We start from the raw sequence: 22,504 nt of genomic DNA, 5'->3' as shown, positions 1-22,504 counted from the left end.
TTTCTATTGTAAAGTGATACTATGCTTTATGCAATGTGGTTTGAAATTTTATTGCTAGTCAACATTGCTTTTTCATTGTCTGATCACTAGCTTAGATATTTATTTACTCAATCCCAACTAAAGCAAACTTTATACGAGCATTAAATTTTAACTAAGTTGAATTTGATTACCGTTTTTTTCTATGTACATAAAATGTGTGGTGTACAAGAAAATTTTCGATAAGGTTGTAACTATATTTGACAAATCTTTTTTCTAATCTGGAAATTTTCTAAATTAGTATTCTATTTTTATAAAAGGAGTAAAGCTTTCGTAATTTACAGTATTTGTATTTCAACTAAACAGGTTGGGTAAGTATAAGTATAGGAAAGTTTCTTTAAATATTTTAGTAAACAACTTGTGGTAATAAATTGTGTAAACAAATTTGTTGTTTAACAGGGTCTTGTGTAATTTTTGCTAAAGTAGATAACCATAAAGTTTTAATAAAAATTTTCTGTTATGGTAAAACTGAAGAGTTTATACAAAGAATTTAAAAAGAATTTACAAGTTTATGTTTATTCAAACCACAAGATCGTTTTTGGTTGGAGCGTAAAATGTTATGGTCGGGTAAAGTCTCTGTGGCACATTAATCGTTTTCCTTAGGACATTTTGGACCAATTTTCGTTGAAAATAACGCTGCGAATGACGATCGAACATCGCGTTGTATTCGGGAACGACCGGGTTTTGTTTGTTACGTAATCGTTCCGAGCGAATATTGTCAAGGACGAAACTTTTCTCTTTTTCGTGGATTTCGGGAGAGGGCGGAGTGGGGATGGAGCGCCGTCTAGCGGACATTCGATGCAGGCCTCGTTTTTCAGGGGGAATTCGACGATAAGCCTAATAATAAAAAGTGACACATTTTATAGCTCTTGTAAATGTTGTATCTGCTATTACCTAAATATCAATTATTTTAAAAATTGTTTTTTACATTTTTCGCAATAGAATGCCTTAAACACTTCCATTTAGGGCTACGTAAATAATAATTTATCAGTTGTTGTGATAATTTGTTTATTATTTCGTATTCACAATGCCTTACACAATTATATTTAATTGTTTTTATTAAACTTTGAGGTGGAAATTAAAAAAAAGGGTTTGATACGTCAATATACGTCAGCAATTCGTCAATGATATTGTAATTTAATACAAAACCATAATTTTAGGATAAACGTGTTGACGTAGACTACATCAGCTAAATTATCTGAACTATAATGTTACAAAGTCAACAAAAATGGATGGGTGAAATATAATAGCGCAATCTTTACAATGTTTTAAAAAATAATTTCTATATTTTCCGATATGAATAGTAATAATTTTAAAGTAATTTAGTGACCACAATTTTTATGGCTTAATAATTTTTTAAGCCAAAATAAATTTTAAGAAATAAATTTAAAAAAAACAATTTTTTCATCTTTTTTTTTAAATTTTTTTTTATTGTTGATTGCCATGTGAATTTCAAACTTTTGAGAAAAAAAAACTCTTTTTACTACATTTTAAAAACAATATAACAATTAAACGTGTAGAAAATGTATTTATGTTAACACACCTGAGCTGATAAAGTCCTGGTCACGACTTCTTTTACCATAGGTGATCTAAAATAACCTGCTGAATGTCGATCTTGCATTGCATTATAGGGCTTAATTATCGACGTACGACGTGGCTTGCTGTATGGACTGTTAAAAAACTAAAAGCAAATATGGCCTTAAAAAAATAGGCAACCATAAAAAATACATTTTTTTATGAAAAGTTGTAAAACAAAATGTGGTAATGTAAGCTGTTTAAATACTTACCACATCGGACTTTATCGCGTCAACCACATATTCGTCTTCCCTGCTTCGTTGAACAGTTATTGGAGGTAGTGGATGCAAATCTGGAATGGAATCGCGGACTCTTAACGGCGAGTAGCACGTTAAGTGAGGGTGCTTTGCCTGCGGCTGGGTGCTGCTAGTCTGTCGTATGTACTGCTGCAATTTTTGCCTTTTGTTAGGAAGGCTAAGACTAGCTCCATACACTTTACGCAGTTCTTCCATTATTGCAATATAAGCTAATATTTGGTTCAAGTCTTATCCACTAACTCGAATTCGTTGAAAAAGAGGCGTGTATTTATACTCAGTGTAGCTACATGATGCCAAAACGGAGTATTGAATCACCTTCTATTGTTTTAAACATAGCGCCGTATTGTTGTTCAATTATGTACAACACAATCTAACTATTGTCTAGTCGTTTGCCGTCAATAAAGCCTAAGTATTTAACTTTTCTTTGTGCCTTAATTAAATGAAAACAAACCTGTGTATGAACAAAACAGTTGGGTTTTAAACAAAGGCATTTAAAGCCCGTGGTCAAAAGTGCAAAAAAGTACAAGATCCTGCCCTAGTTTGATAAAACAACCCGAAATAATAAAATAAAGTAGATCGACCACCGCGATGGTAAAACATGTTATCATAAATAATTAAACAACTTTTATAAATACTTATACAGATGATTTTGCAATAGAACAATATTTTGCTAATCGTTTGATATCATGACACTGATTATACCTATTCCTTCCACTTACTTAACTAACACTTACCAGTTTTTAAATTTCCTACTGCGGATTCAGCATTTTTTCAACAAACTTTACTTAGGCATTTTACATTGTACTTAACAGCTGGTATGATACACGTTTGTAATTCATGACGTCACAGATGCGCATTGTTGTTTCAATCCTTGCGACCTTACACCGATTGTGGTTTAATTATCGCAAGACAATAAGGCTTATTATATTTCTATATGGAACGCCTACAATATTAAAACATGAAATGTTCGAGGGACTTGCGCTGAGCATAAACGAGCAATTTAGTGTGCTAGGATGGTTAAGTTATTGAACACACCGTTTGGAAACTATGGATACGTGCAAAACCTTACCAGGTAGGCTAATATTAAATGTAAAAACGTTAAAACTAAATTTAGCATCAAAGTTTGCCTTTTGCTAGAAATCCGAACTTGAATGACGTCAGCTCACACCAAAAACCAGTTGTTAGGCAACGTGACGTCACCAATGTTTACCATGCTAAGTATTTGGCAACGACCAACCTAACTCAGGGTTCAAAGATCACCAGAGCACGAGACCCAGAGTCTTATATGAAAAGAGGTCTGCTACATAAAGGGCAATTACATGAAGGTAAATTACTTAAAATAGTTGTAAATGCAGCTTAATGCCCTGGCAATGCATGCGTAAAGAGGTAATGAATCTATATACTTAAATTTTGAATTTCAATTTTCTTAGCTTTAAATCTGAATTCTCAAATTGTTTTGCCAAATATTTCTAAACAAAGTTCAGCACGACCTAGGATTTCAGGGTCAAGCAACCACGATAACATTGGCCTTGGAATAAGTGCAAGGAAAATGACAGGTAGACGTTTTTTATTTATTAGCAATGAAAAAAACTGTTATTTATTTGTTTAATATTTAAAAAAATTAATTTTGTGCATTTTAAGTTCTGCCACAAGCTGGTGTTCCAACATTTTCCCGCCAAATGCGAAGTGGCGGAGTGTTGTCCGCGCAAGAATATGCATCAAATAGATCGGAAGTTGCGACACTAATTAGTGGAAGCAGGGGAGATATTGAAGAAAGTTCTTCCTCCCAGAGAAGAGCAGAAACTGGAGAAGTGGAATCTATTTTTACATTTTTTATTTTATTGAACAAATATACTAAAAAACTGATTTTTGGATTACTAAAGAAATGGGTTCAATTTTTGCACAATTTTGGTAAAAAATATGTTTTTTCTAATAAAATTTATCTTTTATTTGGGTGTTACATTTTTAGTTGGTGAGAGCTGAGTTAGACTTAAGTGATCTGAATTTACTCAAGAGCAAACGACTCAAGGAAGTTTACACGACGATGAGTCAAAAGCATCGACAACATCGGGAATCAGTTATAATGGAACGACTCTTGGTCGCTGAGAAGGTGACGTCATTAATTATTACGTCATCTTAAACTTTCATAAAACTTTAATAAAAGTATAAAATATTTAACACTAAATCAAAAATGGTTATTTAATTTTTAGATTCATACAAAACTCCATGACGAAAAACTGAAACAACAACGAAATTTGCTAAAAACTTCATCAACTGCTCAACGTAATCAATTACGCGAAGTTAGAGGGCGCCACAGTCGCCGGTTCGAATCCCGCCTTGTGCAAGTCTACGCGGACGAAAAAATCTCACCTAGATTGCAGACCGGATCCTTCTCGGTGCCGCGGGAGGTATTCGGTCTCCCGGAAAAGATCCCCGCTTCAAAATTCAACTTCAAACCAAAGTCACGTGACTTCAGTGGAAAGTTGGCAATGGATTCGTACAACAAAGCAAAATTGAATCTTACAGACAACTTTAATAATGTTTGGAACCTCGCGTTAAGATCAAGTCGCTTGAACAGGCAACAAATTACAGCTTAAAACATTAGGTAATGTTAAAATGTAGGTTTAATTGCTCGGGCCGATATGAACTCAGTTGTTTCTTATACAACTAACAACATTTTGCTGACATATATTTAACGTATGGGATTTAATATTCTGTTCAAATTTAGCTATAATAATTTTTACGACATAACTCTGAAAATTTAATTCAGATTTTAATATCATATTTAATATCTTTTTGTTATAAAAATTCTCTGTCGGTAAAATCGATTGAAGAAATTTCAAAATTTTAATGGTTTTTGCGTTAGTGAAATTATTATTTAATAATTGCTTTTAATAACGTACGTGCTTGTGGCCTAATGCTTTTAATAAACTTGTGTTCACAACTTTGGTTATTGTTTGATCACATATCTGAATATAAAAAGTATATGCTAATAAAATATAACGACGCCATTATAAAGCTATTAAAACATTACATTAAAGTATAATGAGGAAATGTTTTCGATATGTAAACGAGATTTATTAATAAAATCAGGGAACGAAATAACGGGTCGCTATTCGCTAAACGCGAATTGTTTTTTTAAATTAGCGAATCGTTTTTTACAAATATATTAGAATTAGCGAATCAACCAAAAAAGTTCAAGCGATAATAATACTTTCGTGTATATTTGTGTATTGTTACGATCTATTTTTAACCGGTTTAACACATTTATAATTACACCAATATAATCCTTCGTGAATGTAGTACTATAGGGCATTTAATAACAAAAACTTCCCATGTTTGACAATGTGTAAACTTCACCTCCGGGTTCGTTTAGTTATTGCGCAATTTTTTAAATACATAACACAGCTTTAAAGTAATCAAAAATGTCTCGTTTTTTGTGCGAAAAATTATTAACGATTGTTTAACAAGACGTTACATTTTAAAAAGCCACGCAACGCGTCAAGTGTTATCAAAAAACGAAGATTATGACTTGGACCTAATTATTGCTCTAAAAATTCAACCTCATTTTTAGTGAATCGTTTTTTAAACGTTAATTCGTACCCTGAAAATATAATTTAACTGACATTGAATTTATTCTTAATAAAAACGCGATAAAAACAAATACTTAAATATTAAAAAATAAAAATACAAACAAAATACAAAAATGAAATAACACTATGTAGGTATAGATTTAGATAACGGTTTGCCAAGTTTTGCAGTACTTATAACTCCTCTACTTTCATATCACATTTATGGGCATCAGTAAAAGAACAATTGAGGTAATGTGGTTCGGTCGGTATATAATTATTAACACTTGCTAACAGAAATCAAATGGCTTTATCCCTTTAACTGCAACAGAAACAATCACCACGTTTAACGCGAAGGTTAAGTTTGGAAAAATGACGTCATTTGCTTGGAATGACGTCATTGAAATCACGAAAATGTTACGGGGTTTCAACATAGGGTGGTGGCAAAATTGAATCCGGTTTTCCATTCACCTCCGACTCAAGTGCGACTCGAAATTGAGTTTTATTGTCTGAAACAGTTTCTTCATAACTTGGCAAAACTTCCGATTCGAAACTTAGGTTTCCGGTGCCCTGTAGGTTTCCGGACACGGTCGGGATCGCTTCCCGGGCCCTCCGCTCTTTTCTTAGCATACAGAAGCACAACGATGAGAAAAAAAGGACCAAGATTACAGCAAGCGCTATAACTAAAATGGATAATATTTCTCCCAGGCCCTCATCGTTACATATTTCGTTTTCAGTGTCCCAATCCATACACCACCATCTTTCTGCATCTGTGGCTGTGGAAAGCTTAGGCAAAAGAGCAGTTGGTGTGACACTCATAATTATTATTCTACAAATTTTGCTTTCTAAAAATAAACAAAAATACTAAATTTTAAAGAAATTTTAACCAATCTACAAAAAAAGGCCTTTCTGCATAAAAATTATATTAACTACTAAAACCAACTAAAATTTTACTTATATTTATAACAATCTTGTCTAATAAAATTCCAATTATCACTAATCAACAATAACATTGCATAATTTTAAATTATTGCTCAAATGTAACATTCTTGTATAGACGGGTTTTCAATATGATAGCCTTGGCGCGCATCTCTTTTATATAAAGACCGTTTAGAATACAGAACAACATAAAAAGTTTAACAGCCTTACGGTCGTTCACCTTTTAGAAAGTTAACGAGAAACGACAATGAAAATTGTCACATTTCTCCAAGTAAAACAAATAAAAAAATGGGTGTGAATCAACAAGTCTAAGTTTACTAAAACTATGTTACTCATATGTTGCAAAGTTATTGTATGGAAAATATTTTGCGGCCGAGACTATGTTTGTCTTTTGTCTGAATTATTACAATAAAGACTTAAATACACATAAGATTTATGAATAGAAAACATAGTTTGTTATAAAAAGGCATTGTTTTTCGACCTTATCAAAACACGAACGAAGTGTCGTTAGCCTTTTGCTACATTTTTAAAAATATGTTTAAATGATGGCTTAATAAACATACAAACACAATTGATATGAATTTTTCCTTTGCAATTGTCAATTGCAGTTTTTTACAACTTTTTGTATTTTGTTTATCATTTATAAATTAAAATGCCACCCAAATTCAAATATATATGGATAAAAATACACTAGTTTACTTTATTTTAAAAAGAAAACAAGTGAACCTTTTATAAATACAGATGTCTAAAAACGTCCTTGAAAAACACTCCGATTTTTATTGCTAACAAAACAAATTCGTAATATTTTGTCACATATAAACAAAATGTTAGTATGTCGAAGGTCACTACAGTAGTGGGAGAATAGTACTAATTGTAATACAGTAAAATGTGACTCGACATTTCTAATTTTTATTTTACTTTAACACTATATTTAAAGTTACATAATCACCCTTTTAAAGTTTATTTATCGTCGATGTGAAAGGTCGACTTCACGAACCAAACATAGAGCAACATCAATTACCCCGACCCAGTCTCAAGTTGCTTTTGACAGTTCAGAATAACTTTTGCAGTTAAAGACAATTTTTTGATAAATTACGTCATCAAAAACATCTTTAGTTATTTTTTTAAATTTTTTTTTAATTAACTATTTTTAAAAAATGTTAAAGTTTTATGTAGCTGAACCTCCAAATAAAAACACTTGCTACACCACACATGAAATCGTGGGTTCAATCCCCACTGCTATAATGCTGTAGCGCACTTGAGGCGCTATAATCGGTATAAACTCCTGCAGAGTCGGCACTTAATCAACGGCATAATTACCGGGCAATTATAATCTATATAATATTCCAAACTGCCACAGGCAACTTGAGACTCGGTGGAAGTAACTAATGCTACTCCATGTTTAGGTCACGCATTCAACCTTCCCACATCGAGGATAAAGATATATACAAAAAAAATAAAAATTACCAAGTCATCAGGTTAGCACCATTTTTCCCGCCATAACTAAGTACCATGCTAAACAAAAATTTTTGAATATGACGTATGGCTGTTTGTAAGTTATTGATACCGTATTATTAAGCATATAGTATGTCAAATAAAATTAATGTTGACAAAGTTTATGACAGTTTGGAGCTAGAATTGGAAAACGAAACTTTGCCGCTTTTGGGAACTTTACAGAACTCGTAAGTTTTATTTCCATAAAGCAACAAACTGTGTATATCAGTGTATGGGCTGATGGGTGTACCATGTTATTACTCCTTTTTAACTCTAAATTAAGTTAGAGTAAAGAGTAAAACTTGTAACTTGAACAGTTGTAGTCAACTCCAGCTTTTAAAATAAATTAAGTTAAAACTACCAAGGCTGTTTTTTGAAATCATAACCCTATGTATATTTAATAAACCATTTAAATACTTTTATTGGTTAAAAACAAATTAAATTATTTAGATTTTTAGGCCATGAGCCTGCAATTGAGTCTGCAAAGTTTAATGAAATAATTTATGATAGCGATGAGACAAGGTTATCATGCAGCAGTTTAGCCAGTACAGAACTCAGTCTAACAGCGACTTGTCAAGCAGATGATAACTCACAGGACCTGCTTGAAGTGTTTAAGTTTAACAAATAAATTTTGCAAATAATAGTAGTTAAATTAAACCAGCAGTGTGGTGTAGTGGTAAGAACACTTGCTACACCACACATGGGCCAGTCTGGAAAGTAGGGCAGTTTTCGACGAGATCTTGTGCGTGCAAGCGTAAAAAAATTTCTGGTCTAGGCGTGCACACGTGATTTATGTTAGCTTGTTTTAGGCGTCAGTACTGCGTGCACATTTTTTAAGAAACCAGGCGTGCAAAATGCTAATTCCAGGCGTGCATTTTTTCTAATGAAAAAAATCTTGTGCGTGCACAGTGCCCTACTTTTCAGACTGGCACATGAGGTCGTGGGTTCAATCCCCACTGCCCTTATGCTGGCGCTATGAACAGTATGAACTTCTGCTGACCAAACACTTAATCAGCAGCATAATTATTAGGCAATTATAATTTATATAATATCCCAAACTGCCACAGGCAACTTGAGACTTTAAATAAATGTAGTAACTTTAAGTTATTGTTAACATAGCAGTAAAGTAACCCAAAAAGGTTGATTTTCGACAAGGATATGAAGGACTTTATTTTAATAATAAGTTTTAAATTTAGTTGGGTATTAACAGTGATAATGCAATCCCTTCACAATCTTTGTTACCAGAAAGCCAACTTAATTTAACGAATAATCAATCTACTAACAGTACAAACAACATGGATGTTACAACAGGTTTATTTTCTATTTGGTTTTGATAGAACTGTTAACTAATGTCGTATATCCTACCTACATTTGTGTTAAAAAAATCTTGGTAAGTATATTTTAACTTTAATAGAAATAAAAGATGTAGTAAACCATATAAAGGTTGAAAAAGAGAGAAATGTTTTCACAAATGTAAGTAGGCTATGATTATTAATTTATTTTTTTGCTGAAAATTAAGGAAGTAGTTTGGTGTCAAACACAAGTGCAAAGGACACGACTCAAACTCCTCCAATAAACAACCCAGTTACTGTTTCAATACCAAAAAAAAGGAAAAAAAAAAGGTAAAAATGGTTTTAACCAAATCTTTAAAATAAGTTTTTTTCTTTTTTGGCACAACAATGTTGTCCAAATTTTTTTTTTAATAATTATCGGAATTTATTTTTCCCACACTAAAAACATTATATTACCCTTGAAGTTTAATTTTTAGGCAATCTGTTTTTATTAAAAAGAAACCGTTTCTGAAGCAGGCTAAACAAGTAACTTCATACAAGAAAAGTCAAAAAACTAAACAAAAGGTATATACAAAATGTTAGAACTGTTAAATAAATACCTTTTCAAGTAGTATTTAATAATAACATTTTCAAAAAATATTTTACCTTTATGTCTTCCTTTCCTTTAACAAGGACCATTGCTCTCAAATGGAAGAACTTAATACAATTGAAGCCAAACTTTTGTCTGTTCAAAAACTCATTGCATCTGAAAAAAGAAAATTCGTTGGTAACTGTTCATTTAAAAAGCTTTTAATTTGTTACTTACCTTTTTTAATTGTTTAACTAGCTTTCTTCTCCGGAAAAGCTTACATGGCAATTAATGTTGAAAATTTAAAAGGTTGTTTTATTTGTTAAGTAACTTGATTTTTTTTTTTTTGTTAGGTAAAATAAACTTAAACAATATGTTACTTATTTTTAACAGAAGAAGCTGAAAAACGAATGTTAGATGTTGAGAAAAGAATAGGTCGGGCTAAAATGGATATACATAAGCATGAAAACCCAGTAAAAAACAGGTATTTGGGTATTTAACTATATAATAAATTCTCTGACATAAAATTTTAAACCACCAGCTTGCTGTGTTAACCAATAGATAAAAAGCTTTAAAGATATAATAAAGTATTGCCGGGAGCGTGGTGTAGTGGTAAGAACACTTGCTACACCACACATGAGGTCGTGGGTTCAATCCCCACTGACCTCATGCTGTAGCGTCCTTGAGTAAGGCACTATAAACGGTAAAAACTTCTGCTAAACAAGCACTTAATCAGCAGCATAATTACCGGGCAATTATAATCTATATAATATCCTAAACTGCCACAGGCAACTCGAGACTGGGTCGGAGTAACTGATGTTACTCTATGTTGAAGTCGCGCATTCGACTTTCCCACATCGAGGATAAAAATATATATCTACATACATATAGATCCTTGATTAACAATTGTAAATTATTGAAATATGCATTGACCATTTAATTAAAAAGATAATATTTTAACTGAAATGACTACTATTTTGTAGTGATAGTAGCAGTGAAAATGAAGAGAATCAACAGGATTTAATATCTGTTCGACAATCTCGTCTGGATTTAATTTTTACCAAGCACCAGGATTTAAAATACAAATTATTGCAAGCTTTGTCAAATAAGGTTTGATATATTTTTTGTATATATCTTTATCCTCGATGTGGGAAAGTCGAATGCGCGACTTAAACATAGAGTAACATCAGTTACTCTGACCCAGTCTCGAGTTGCCTGTGGGAGTTTGGGAAATTATAGATTATAATTGCCCATAATTATAATACTGATTGAGTGCTGGCTTAGCAGGAGTTCATACCGTTTATAGCGCCTTACTCAAGGGCGCTACAGCATGAGATCAGTGGGGATTGAACCCACGACCTCATGTGTGGTGTAGCAAGTGTTCTTACCACTACACCACGCTGGCGGTCAATTGTAATAAAAATTGAATTGTTTGGTTTCAATTTTGTTATTATTTTAATTCTAACACCTATCCCTTGGGTTTATTAATGATTTGTCTTTGTTTAAGTAACAGGATTAAAGGGGTAACTTGCTTTCACCCTTATCGACATTTAATCTTTGTCTTGAAACTGTAGTTAAGGTTTACTGACTTTGTGTTTCTTGTCATTTGTGTTTAATGTGTGAGTTTAGATGTTTATTTCTTGCCTTGTTTGTTTTTTTATATGCAGAGTTTAAGCGTATTTTTTAGTTTATTAAAATACCATAAAAAAAACTATTATGTATGATACAACTTAAATTTTTTTAGAATTTGATTGAGAGTGAAACAGATAGTTTGAATTGCAGTCAATCCATTATTCCCACCTCTTTTTTACAAGCCTTTGACGAGTGAGTTATTTGAAATACTTAACTACTTAGCTGACTGTTTTATAATATTTTTTAATCATCAATCTAAGAAATTTTTTATTACTTAGAGTGGTTGTGCTTAATCAAAACACCAAGAGACCATCCCAAACACCATTTACTAAAACAACCAGCATTGAAAATACCATCTGCAACAACAGCCAAACCGTTTGTAATTTACAGAACAAAAATAAAACAAAACAATTCTTCGTAAAAATTACACCAAACTCAGTTTCAGTTAGTAATCAAACCACTAACCCCACCTATCCTAAAATTAGATCTACACAAAAAGGTTTGTTTGAGAGAAAAATACCAAACTACTCTCTAGTCAGCAAGAACAACAAAAAGAAGCATCCCAGAATAATTTTTCACGTTCCTGATTTAATTACAAACTCAACTAACACTGTAACATCATCAGCAAAAGATATGATGTCATCCAACACTGTAGTTATGACATCATCAGTGTGTTTACCTCAACAAGTGGCCCCGATAATGACACCATTAGAACCTGCTGTGACATCATTATCTTGTGTTGTTACATCTCCTGACGAGGTTATGACATCATCAATCCCAAGACCATTCGTTCGTTTGTCCTCACAGCCCAAGCCCACTACTGGCCCCGTGTGGACAATTGATTTAACAAATGAAGTCACATTATTACCTTTATCCTTGATGTTAGAAAGAGGTTTGATTAAGCGTGGCCAAAATGTGCTTCATTTTAAGGTTCAGTTTTTTAATTTAAAAATATTTTAAAAATTTGTATCTCATGAACTACAGTATTTATAAACCCAAATTAGTTGTTGTCTCACAATTTTTTTTTTATTCACACTAGACAAAGTTTAAAACTACTTAAACTTTCATTAAACAGGAGAGAAATGCATACTGCAGTGTGGTGGGAAAGGCAAAAATAGTTGGAGGAGATTTTATGATTTATAATTCACTGCAAGAATGGATTAAACAACTTACTGAAGTTACTTTTTCAATAAAAAACATATTTAAAATGGTAATTTAAAGTTTTTATTTGTTTTGGCCAACAAAAGAAAAATACTTTCAATGAACCCTTTATAAATTTTACAGGTGTTTTACAATAACCTCTCATTATTTGATATATCGTCAAATTTTCAAAAATTTACTTCCACAGAAATATCATTAGAAGGTGAGGTTTAAATCATTCTTGTTATTTATTTATTCACTATCGACAGTGTGATATATTGACTTTCTTACTTAGTTAAAAAAATTCTAAACATTTTTTTTACAGAGAAAAAAATGCAAGAATTTTTTACCCCGAATAACTTTGTTGGTTATTTGAGGACCTGTACAGTCAAGCTGCCCACTGTCAATGATTTTTTTGTGACATCATCTTTGTTGGACTGTGATGTCACAGAAGAAACGACAATATGGAAATTGCTCGCAAATTCCAGCTAATCACAAACTAAATTAAAAAGGTGTTACAACTTATATTATTATTCGTTCATTTTTGAAATCTTTGCACCACAAATCTTCTCACAATTTTCAATAATACTACTTTTATTAACTTAGGCTATGCCCTTGCATGCCTTAACTATTGCTAATAATGGTAATAGCATAAGCTTTTTAGATATCGCAAGGTGCCCTTTTGCCTTTTCTTCAGCACAACAGTAAATTTTTGAGCTTTAGAGATTTGAAAGAATTTATTTGGAAAATGCGGTTGGTTATTAAATTATTGTGGTACTAAATGGAAACAGAAACAGTACGGTAAAAAAAGAAAGTCAATGGAAAAAAATATCAGGAAAAGAAAATTAACACGCGCAATAGAAAAAAAACATGAGGCAATCGATTATATTAAATCCAGCTTTAAAATTTGTGCACAATATAAAAAAAAAAACAGTTAACATTTTATGACAACTTGCACCAAATATAAAGGCAAAAAACCAGTAGACCTTATAATACAACTAACTACATAACACTAGAATAACCAAGAAACAAGCATTACCAACAGGAGAACAAATGAGATACATTGTCTAAATAGCTACAGGAACGTGTAGGAACCACAGGTGACGTAGAAAAAATATTAAGATTTATTTAACAATGGGTTTATGAAAAAGTCTTAAAAGGACGTATCCGATCACCCGGAAAAGGATCATCGACGCAACCAGGGCCGCAAAACTGATCCATGGGTTAATCTCTGCACCTAAACTGTGCAAAATGTCATTGTATTGGACGTACATTGTTTCGTTGGACATTGTCGCGTTATTTGGATCCAAAGCACAAGAAGGATAAGAGCTATATTGGGGATCGCAACTGTAAAAAAAATTCTAATTATAAGATTTTTTTTCAAAAAAAAATAATATTTTTCAGATTTATTATTAGTAAAAATTTGATTTTAAATTTAAAAGTACTTACACTACTCTTGTATCGGAAGTAAACTCCAGTTGCAACATAAGAGACCAACCAAAGGTAAAGGGGGACACGTATTTGGACCAATCTAACCAATATGGTAAGTTTTGAACGTAAAACCCACCCAATAACATAAACGAAATCATAAGAAAAATGGCAAGAACTAAAGCATGGTCAAAATCCATGGTGGCAGTGCTAACAAACATACCTAAAAAAATAATAATAAAAAACATTTATTTTTTTAAAAGATTGTCAAAATTTGTGGGATAAATCCATGTCAAAAAATAGGACTTTTATATCCCAATAAAAAACTATATGGGTCAAAAATTAGCACAAGGTTCGGATAAATGTAGGCAATGCTATTATAAACAGTTGACATAATTGCTAAAAAACTGTGAACCACTTAAAAAAAACTCCACTAGTAACTTTAAATGTTAACCCTTACACAATAGGATAGTAAAAACTTAAAAAATCTATTACATTTATCTTACCTAATGACTGAGAAGCCAAAGTAACTAATATCATAACTCCCCAAGTCCCGAAAAAGGCCCATGCTTGATTAAAACCATTCAATCCTGCCATCCAGTAGAACAATACAGTGGAAATAGTGGGCAACACCAACGCAAGTGGAAACTCGCTCATGGTTTTTGCAATGTAGTAAGATGATAACCGATACGATCCACTCATTCGTTCTTTGTTTACGACTTCCCTTTCGCTTGGAACTAAAAAATGTTGGAAAATTTAATTTAGTGCAAAAGGAATTTTTTTAATAAGCAGATACTTTTTACTTACAGTTCACTAACTAAATCAATTCTAAATACATTATATACCAAATTAATATAATTTAATGTTAAAATCTCCTCTTATTTAAAAAAATATTTTAAATGCAAAATTAGAAGAGGCAACATTTTAAAGCACATCCATGTTACAACAGACGTTTTAAATAAATACTTACAGACAACAAGAACGTCAAAGAGTGAGTTAAAACTGTTGAAAACCATGAGAAAAAAGAGAGCACCAGTGATGTCGTTAACTGCGATCTCGCTAATATCTCCACGACCAACTTGAAACCAAACTAAACCGCAAATGATTGCAACCCCGATGGTTTTAACGAATTTTAGAGTTGATAGATAACGATATCTGTAAGAAGAAAAGTTTTGCGTGTTAGCGATATAAGATGAGGTCATTTTCGTAGGCAAAAATGTTTGTACAATAAAATCACAACTTTTAACCAACCTTTGATTTTTAAAAAAAGCATTGCACAAATTATAATTTAAAGGTATCAACTGCAAAAAGGATCACTAATATTCAAAGATTTACAATTTATAAAAATTTAAAAAAATGCAAAGTACAAGTTACTCACTTTCCTTGGACAAAACTTCTCTCGGTCAAAACTTTAAGTTGTTTTCCGAACGAGGTAGCCCATCTCTTTCGAGGTTCTTCATCTAAAGAGTTGTCGCTTTTAGTAACAGATTCTAAAAAAAAAATTAAAAATGTTAAAAAAGCACAAGGTGAACAAAACATTGGTTATATAGTTTTTAATGAAAAATAAAAAAATATTTACCATCTAGACCTATTTCAGGATCTTTATGTTTGTGTATTCCGTTTTGTTTCGGTTTCAGGTTTGGAATATTTCCATTACTTTCGATATAAACTTCATCTTTTAACAATACCGCTGTACCTGAAATAAAAATAAAAAAAATAAAAACCAATGTTAAAAAATTAAAGTTTAATAATTGGGTAAATTTAAAACAATACATATATTATTTAAAAGTTTATCAATCCAATCATAAAAACATATGTGTTTTCATAGTAAACATAACTTATTTTCACACTGTAAATATTAGCCAACCAACATTGCTTTAACATGGCTAAACCAACATCATTTAAAACAAACAAAAATAAACTATAGTTGAACCTCTACGTAATGACTAAAAAAGGTAATAAATTTAATCAATAATTTAAAATACATAAAACTCTGTTGGTACACTAGACACGTTTAAATTGTGTAAACACCTGTTAAACTTAAACTTCAAAAACATGTTTTTCAATTTTTGAAAACGAGGTTAAAAGTATTAAATGGAAAATAAAAAATAATGGCCGCTTTAACGAGAAATAGTTTATGAATCGGCTTATAAAAAACCATTAATAGGTTTAACAAGGTTAAGTAAAGTCAAACTGAACAAGAAGACTAGAGTACTTGTGTCAAAAGGGTTTATGTAAAAACATAATTTTTAGTGATTAAATACCAAACTTTATAAACTCTATACTAAATTTTAAAAAATATGAACTATTGAAATTTAATCAATAGTCAAATGGTTTTAACACTCACCATTGTTTTGGGTTGATATGGGACATAAACTCATTGTTTTTCTTTTTTGATTCATTAACTGAATAAGACTTTCTGCGGCGTCTGATCCCGATTTAACAACATCAACTAAAAAAATTAAGAAATTGGTAAAAATATTTACTAATGAATTTGCTTATTAAGTTAAGTGTGTTTAAAATTAAAAACAATTTATATAAAAAAGTTTGGCTTAATTCTTACATGGTTATCCACTGATTCAGAATAAAAGTTTTAACTATAAAATTAAAAATTCCGAATACCTATAAAATTAAAAATTCAGAACAACTATAAAATTAAAAATTAAGCATCTTTGAAATTTATAGTACACATGTAGTAAGAAGCATATTAATATCAAAAGGAACCAAATCATGTTTTGAAATTAAGGCATGTTACCACTATTACTAAAAGTTTATTTTACAAGGGTGTGCCCTAGACACTAAAGTTCAAAAACACCGCAACCAGCGGTGACTCGAAAAAATAAAACCACTAAATTAATGTTTAACTGGGTGGTTTTATTTGCCTATTTTACAAAATTCAAAATATATTTTTTATCATGACATAAAAAAAATTTCCCCCAAAAAAACTCATAAAAACAGGAAGGGGGGCTGAAATGTTTAAAAAAAATACGCCTATTAAAATTTTACGCAAAAACATAGACAATAAATATCACACCTACACTTATAAAAAAAACTTACGTATAAAATCAGCTGGGTTATAATGTGCTGCATCACAAGTGAAACCGAGTTCACCGAAATGGCTTAAAACTTCGTTGGGAGGTCCGTAATACGCTATTCGGCCTCCACTTAACAATAAAACATCGTCAAATTGATGGAACATCTAAAAATTATGGTTTTTTGTTAATTTCACTTAATTTTTTAAATGAAGATTTAAGATAGTTATACTTAGAAAATATTAGGTTGATCTAGCTTATTTTGATGATACAAATTTTGATTTTTTGGTAATTTTTATTATAAATAAAACTTTGGTTTAAAGCCGTGCAATTATATATTATGCCATGTATATAGACCAATGGCACATAAATGAACCCAATAGTTATCTCGATTGTGATACTTAAAACCGATGTAATTATACACCATTAACTACAGTTAATACAAAAATGATAAGCTGTAATGGGAATAGCGATTAATTTCAAAAATGAACTCAAAAACCCTTTAAAGCAAAGGGCCTATATCAGATTGTTATCATAACAACAAAGATGCTTTGAATAGATCAAAATACCAAGTTTAAACCGGTTTATGTACTGTGTATTAATTTGTATTGTTTATGTACCTGTACTGAGGGTTGGTGGATAGTCATTAACACAGTCTTGCCTGTTTGGACGGCATATTGTTTAAGTGATAAAGTGAGTGCATATGCTGTGCTACTGTCTAATCCTGAAGTTGGTTCCTAAAAAAAAATAAAAAAATTGATTTAGGTTCAACAAATTTTTAAAGCTTAAGAAAAATATTTTTTAAATGTTATTAAAAATTAAACAGATCCTTATTTAAAAAAAACAACTAAATATAATTTTACTTAAGCGCAATTGCATAATTTAAGCATTGAAATCATTTTTTACTCTAATTTGTATAATATAAACTTACATCAAGTAGTAATACAGCAGGGTCTGTTAAAAGTTCGTTGGCAATATTTGCTCTCTTTTTTTCTCCACCTGACAATCCTCTGTTTAGGTTATCACCAATTACTAAAAATCAGATTAAATTGAATAAAATAGTGAAATCATATGTAATGAACCTTTTTTTTAAACAGTATATATATAAGTTTTATTTTTTAATAATTTGTATTAAACTATTTTATTATGTTTTCCAACCAAATCATAAAAAATCTACAATTTTATTATATTTGCATTAAACAGCAATACAAATATCTCAGCCTAAAATAGACCTTGCAAAATATAACTACAATGGGTTATAGCAAGTAGATATTACATAGGCTTATATATATAATACATTATTACATATGGGATTGTTTTAACACAAAAAACACACCCATAAAATGGGAAAAAAAATATAAGTTATAATGTAGCCTATATATAATACTAAAAAATATTATCAAAATTTTGAACAAACTAAAAATGGTTTATTTAAACTTACTTGTTTTTGTGCACTTTTTCATGTCAAGTTGTTCTATAAGCCCTGCAACTATTTCTTTTTTGTTTTGGGTTGGCATTGTCTCCGGCAATCTCAATTCCGCGGAGTACTAAAAATAAATCGACATGTTTTAAAAGGTCACGTTCTATACCGTTGCGTTATATAAATATGACATTTTAAAGTAAAATTTAATATATACCACAAAAATTAATTTTAAAGATTGACACTTTTTATAATTTAATTATATATATAAATAAAATCAAGCAAAATTAAGTAACTTGATATTTTGCAAGATTTGCCAGTAGTTAATAAAGCATATTTTTATAGAACACTTTATTACCATCATTAAATTTTATAGGGTTTTAAAAAAAAATCCAATCCCATATATTAAAAATTACAAAGATTGTTTAATTTTGCAAAAAGCAGAATGTTAAATTCTTTAAGCAATTTATTATAATTCAAAATTATTATTTTTTAATTACTTTTCAAAAATTACCATTAAAGTTTGTTGGAGGGTAAGATTAGGGAAGAAGATGTCTTGTTGGAGGACATAACTGATGTTCCTTCTTGTCTTCTTGGTGAGAGGAAGACCTCCAATGGTTGCACGGCAGCGGGAGCAGTTTATTCGACCTCCAAGGACATTAAGAAGAGTTGTTTTTCCAGAACCTGCAAAATAAATTAAAATTTAAAAAGTTATGTATACAATTTATTTCTATAAAAACTGAACTAATAAAAAAAAGGTGAATTCTTAATTTTCTAATCACCCATTAGATTAAAAACTATTTCATAATTTCAGCAATTAATTTCTAAGGTATATAATTATTATAATTTTACAAAAGGTTAGCTTTTAATATTCTGTGTAGGGTTACATATAATTACAATTAAATGTTAAACACTCTACATTTATCATATTATAATTGTTGTAGAACAAGAATTTTCATTCAAAATTATTTTAATTAGACTAACATTACTATGTATCTGACAGAATTTGTAATTTAAATAGAAAAACATATAACAACTTATAAATAAATTGCTGGTAATACAACACCAGAACTTCATTATTTGGTAGCTATATATAAATATTATATATACTTAATAATTTTTTTTCATTTTTGTAAAAACAAAATCGAAGTAAATTGACTTACCACTTGGTCCCATTACAGCCAGAACTTTGCCTGGAGATGCAGTCCCACTAATATCCTTTAATATTTCCTTGTCCTTTATACTAAAGTGTAAATGTTCGAATCGCAACTCCTGACCAGGTTGACTCATTTGGCCGGATTGTCCGAAATCGGAGGCTTTCTGTTTGTATTTTTCATCCCTATTGGATAAAAGGACTTCGTCTGCCATGACTGGGCGTAAAACAGTGTTGTCGCTGCTAAGATGTTCAAATAAAGTTGTTACAAAATGAGGAAAATTAAATTATGAACCTTAAAATTAGTCTGAAAAATATTAAATAGCATTATTAAAAAAATTAAACTATTCTATATTAACATGTTACAACAAAAGAGACATAAAATAACTCTACAATGCCCTATTACAAATTATATTGTTATAATAACAAATTTTAACTGGGTCAAACAAAAATAATCTTTATAACAGACATTAGTTCTAACCCTTTCCGCTTATAACTAAACAATTATATTTTAGCAGTAATAATTTTAAACCCTCACAAAAAGGTTATACAAGCTAAAACATATTAACTGGTCTAAACTTTAAATTTTTCTATTTTTAATATTAAGTTTTATAAAAATTAATTAGGCCCATTACAAATTTAGGCAAACTTGTAGATGTTAACTTAAAACTATAACATTATGGCATTCACACATAACAATTTAACATTAACTAATTTTACCACTTGAAACTGATATTTCACTGTCTTATACCACACAAAATCTAAACTTTAAGACGATCTTAAAACAACACACAACACAATACCGTGTGGTTCAACTGGTTTGATTATCTACATATTAAATCTAACCTTATATACGGTATCGTTCACTTTTTAAACAATATGGGTCATGATAAAAAATCCCCAGCTCATAAACTACCAAAAAATATATTTCATAGACTTTTAATAATCTAATTTTACGAAAACATGACGGCGCTAAATTTCCGACAAAATTAAATGTGATGGCGCAATACCCTAACTGACTACGTAACCCGGTCAGTTGGTTGGTATAAAGAAACGTCCTCACGTACGTAATCATAGAAAATGGCCATTTAAAACGGCAATGCGGTTAACAACGACTGTACGAGTGCTTTAAAAATAAAATACTACCGCATATCGATTGCGCAACTCGGTGAAATTTGAGTTTTCTAAACAACAACAATATAACGCCGGCCTACCGGTTGTTGCTGGCTGTTTTGTTATTAGTTATCAACTAGAATGCAAAATAACGTGACGTAGAGCCATATACCCATCTGAACCCAGTTTGGGTTTACGTTATAAAGCAGGGAATTTACAACATGACTTGCAACTTTTCATTTAAAATAAAGAAACAAAATCAATAACTATTGTTAAGAAAAATTAGTATATTAACAACAAATGGCTAATTGCGTTATTTAAAAAAAGGAACTAAAATTAAATAAGACATGTGCACTTGTAATTGCGCAATCTTCTGTTACCTTTTACCTACAGAACTTTTAACGCTTGAATATTTAATATAAGTAGAATTTGACACGGCGTGACCTTTTGCATTTGGGAAAGTTGCTTTTGTATTAGATTTTACACGCCGCTACAAAATTTACCAACAGCGTGATCACCAAATAAAAAGTTATATATTCAAAAAATTAATGCAAATTAAATTTTTAATTACAAATAAAGGTAAGTTTAAAACTTCAAAAAATCTTTTAAAATGTTATATAAGAAATCATGTGTTTTACATTTAAATAGCACTAAGTCAATATTGTAAGCAAACAAAAGTTGTTAACTTTATAGTTCTATCGTGTGTTCTACCCTATTTTTATTGACATAACATTAAAATTACACTCTTATTTCCACTTCTGTATTTATTTGAACATGATATGTCTGATAGCTTTAATATCACGCTAAATAATGTGTGTTTTTATTCAATATAATGTCCAATAAACATCTTAACAATTAATTTAAAAAAGACTTCTTTTAATAAAACCTAATTTTTACAAATATGCAAAAAATAATTTTAAAATAAAACGACTCCCTAAATTATACTGTTAATTTAAAAAAAAAAAATTAATTTTTTTTATGCCATATTCTTTATTGACTTTTCTATATTCTTTAAAATATAAAGAACATAATAATTATTTCGTTACACAAATTCACATTGATTTTTTTTATAAAATTATAAGCTAAGTATGTCAAATGGGACATCTTCCATTTCACTTTCTATTTACTAAACACATCTTTTTAAATATTTTTGTTTTTAAATATATTTTATATGCCTAAGGAATTTACCTTACAAGATTTTAAATGACTTAATAACATTTTGTAAAAACATTTAATAACTTTCATGCTTGGGTGACATAAACATGCCCAGTGTTAATGACACGCTTTTATAAAATTTTTCTTGGTACTTAATATTAAATAGCAATAAATTGATTTAAATTAAAAAATGGGTATTACCACATAAACATCGCAGTTTAACTTTAAATTGTAACAAAAGTTTACCTTATTTTTGTAAGATCTTTATTAAATCCTTCATTTTCAATTCCTTCGGATATTGTCGTAACAGACGGCTTCATTTTCTCTTGTTCAAGTCAAAAAAACTTTAACTACTTTTAATATTAATACAAATATTTTAAATTTTACAAATCTAAAATCAATTTTAAAATATCAATTATTTTATAAATTAAACTTTCAAAATAAAATTTTCACTCAAAGTTTATCCACAAGTTTAACTTCTGAAAATACATGTTTTACTTTCTCGTAGGCTCCTGTTGTAACACTTTTTTACTTCTTTGTAGGCCCCAGTAGTTTTTACAATCTATGCAAAATTAGATCACACTAAACCTTGTTTTAGAGTCAAAAAATTTGCCAATGTGATTGAACAACCATAAAATTGAAGTTTATATAGTCAATCATTGTGTTTGTTTTTACTTGAAGCGTTTTTACTTCAAAGTTGT

General features: G+C 30.3%; 3 protein-coding genes across 4 annotated transcripts; 1 reads left to right on the top strand and 2 right to left on the bottom strand.

The window, feature by feature from the left end:
* Nucleotides 1-316: 316 nt before the first annotated feature.
* Nucleotides 317-2,313, bottom strand: LOC145750584 (uncharacterized). Its single transcript, XM_082566655.1, has 3 exons — nucleotides 1,824-2,313; nucleotides 1,580-1,717; nucleotides 317-873 (listed from the first exon to the last, which is right to left on the bottom strand). Exons 1-3 carry the CDS (start codon nucleotides 2,061-2,063, stop codon nucleotides 556-558), a joined length of 696 nt encoding a protein of 231 aa, XP_082422781.1. The 5' UTR covers nucleotides 2,064-2,313; the 3' UTR covers nucleotides 317-555.
* A 505-nt stretch (nucleotides 2,314-2,818) lies between these two features.
* Nucleotides 2,819-4,681, top strand: LOC145750676 (uncharacterized). 2 transcript variants are annotated; one of them, XM_082566756.1, is made up of 6 exons: nucleotides 2,819-2,940; nucleotides 3,006-3,193; nucleotides 3,299-3,424; nucleotides 3,510-3,679; nucleotides 3,838-3,978; nucleotides 4,079-4,681. In XM_082566756.1, the coding sequence occupies exons 1-6, from the start codon at nucleotides 2,882-2,884 to the stop codon at nucleotides 4,463-4,465; spliced, it is 1,071 nt and encodes a 356-aa protein (XP_082422882.1). In that variant the 5' UTR covers nucleotides 2,819-2,881; the 3' UTR covers nucleotides 4,466-4,681. The 2 variants fall into 2 exon arrangements, with proteins under 2 accessions (XP_082422882.1, XP_082422881.1); XM_082566755.1 differs by having other exon boundaries at nucleotides 2,838-2,940; nucleotides 2,991-3,193.
* An 8,577-nt stretch (nucleotides 4,682-13,258) lies between these two features.
* On the bottom strand, nucleotides 13,259-22,189 carry LOC145750193 (uncharacterized). Its single transcript, XM_082566165.1, has 14 exons — nucleotides 22,050-22,189; nucleotides 19,546-19,778; nucleotides 18,897-19,066; nucleotides 18,404-18,509; nucleotides 17,894-17,994; nucleotides 17,583-17,699; nucleotides 16,988-17,129; nucleotides 16,278-16,382; nucleotides 15,510-15,626; nucleotides 15,309-15,420; nucleotides 14,901-15,085; nucleotides 14,437-14,667; nucleotides 13,952-14,153; nucleotides 13,259-13,849 (listed from the first exon to the last, which is right to left on the bottom strand). Exons 1-14 carry the CDS (start codon nucleotides 22,121-22,123, stop codon nucleotides 13,627-13,629), a joined length of 2,118 nt encoding a protein of 705 aa, XP_082422291.1. The 5' UTR covers nucleotides 22,124-22,189; the 3' UTR covers nucleotides 13,259-13,626.
* Between the last annotated feature and the right edge of the window lie 315 nt (nucleotides 22,190-22,504).

The sequence above is a fragment of the Corella eumyota genome, chromosome 4 (assembly GCF_963082875.1).
Source record: "Corella eumyota chromosome 4, kaCorEumy4.1, whole genome shotgun sequence".
Taxonomy (NCBI): Eukaryota; Metazoa; Chordata; class Ascidiacea; order Phlebobranchia; family Corellidae; genus Corella; species Corella eumyota.
The sequence above is the reverse complement of the archived record's forward strand: the minus strand, read 5'-3'. Positions and strand labels throughout refer to the sequence as shown.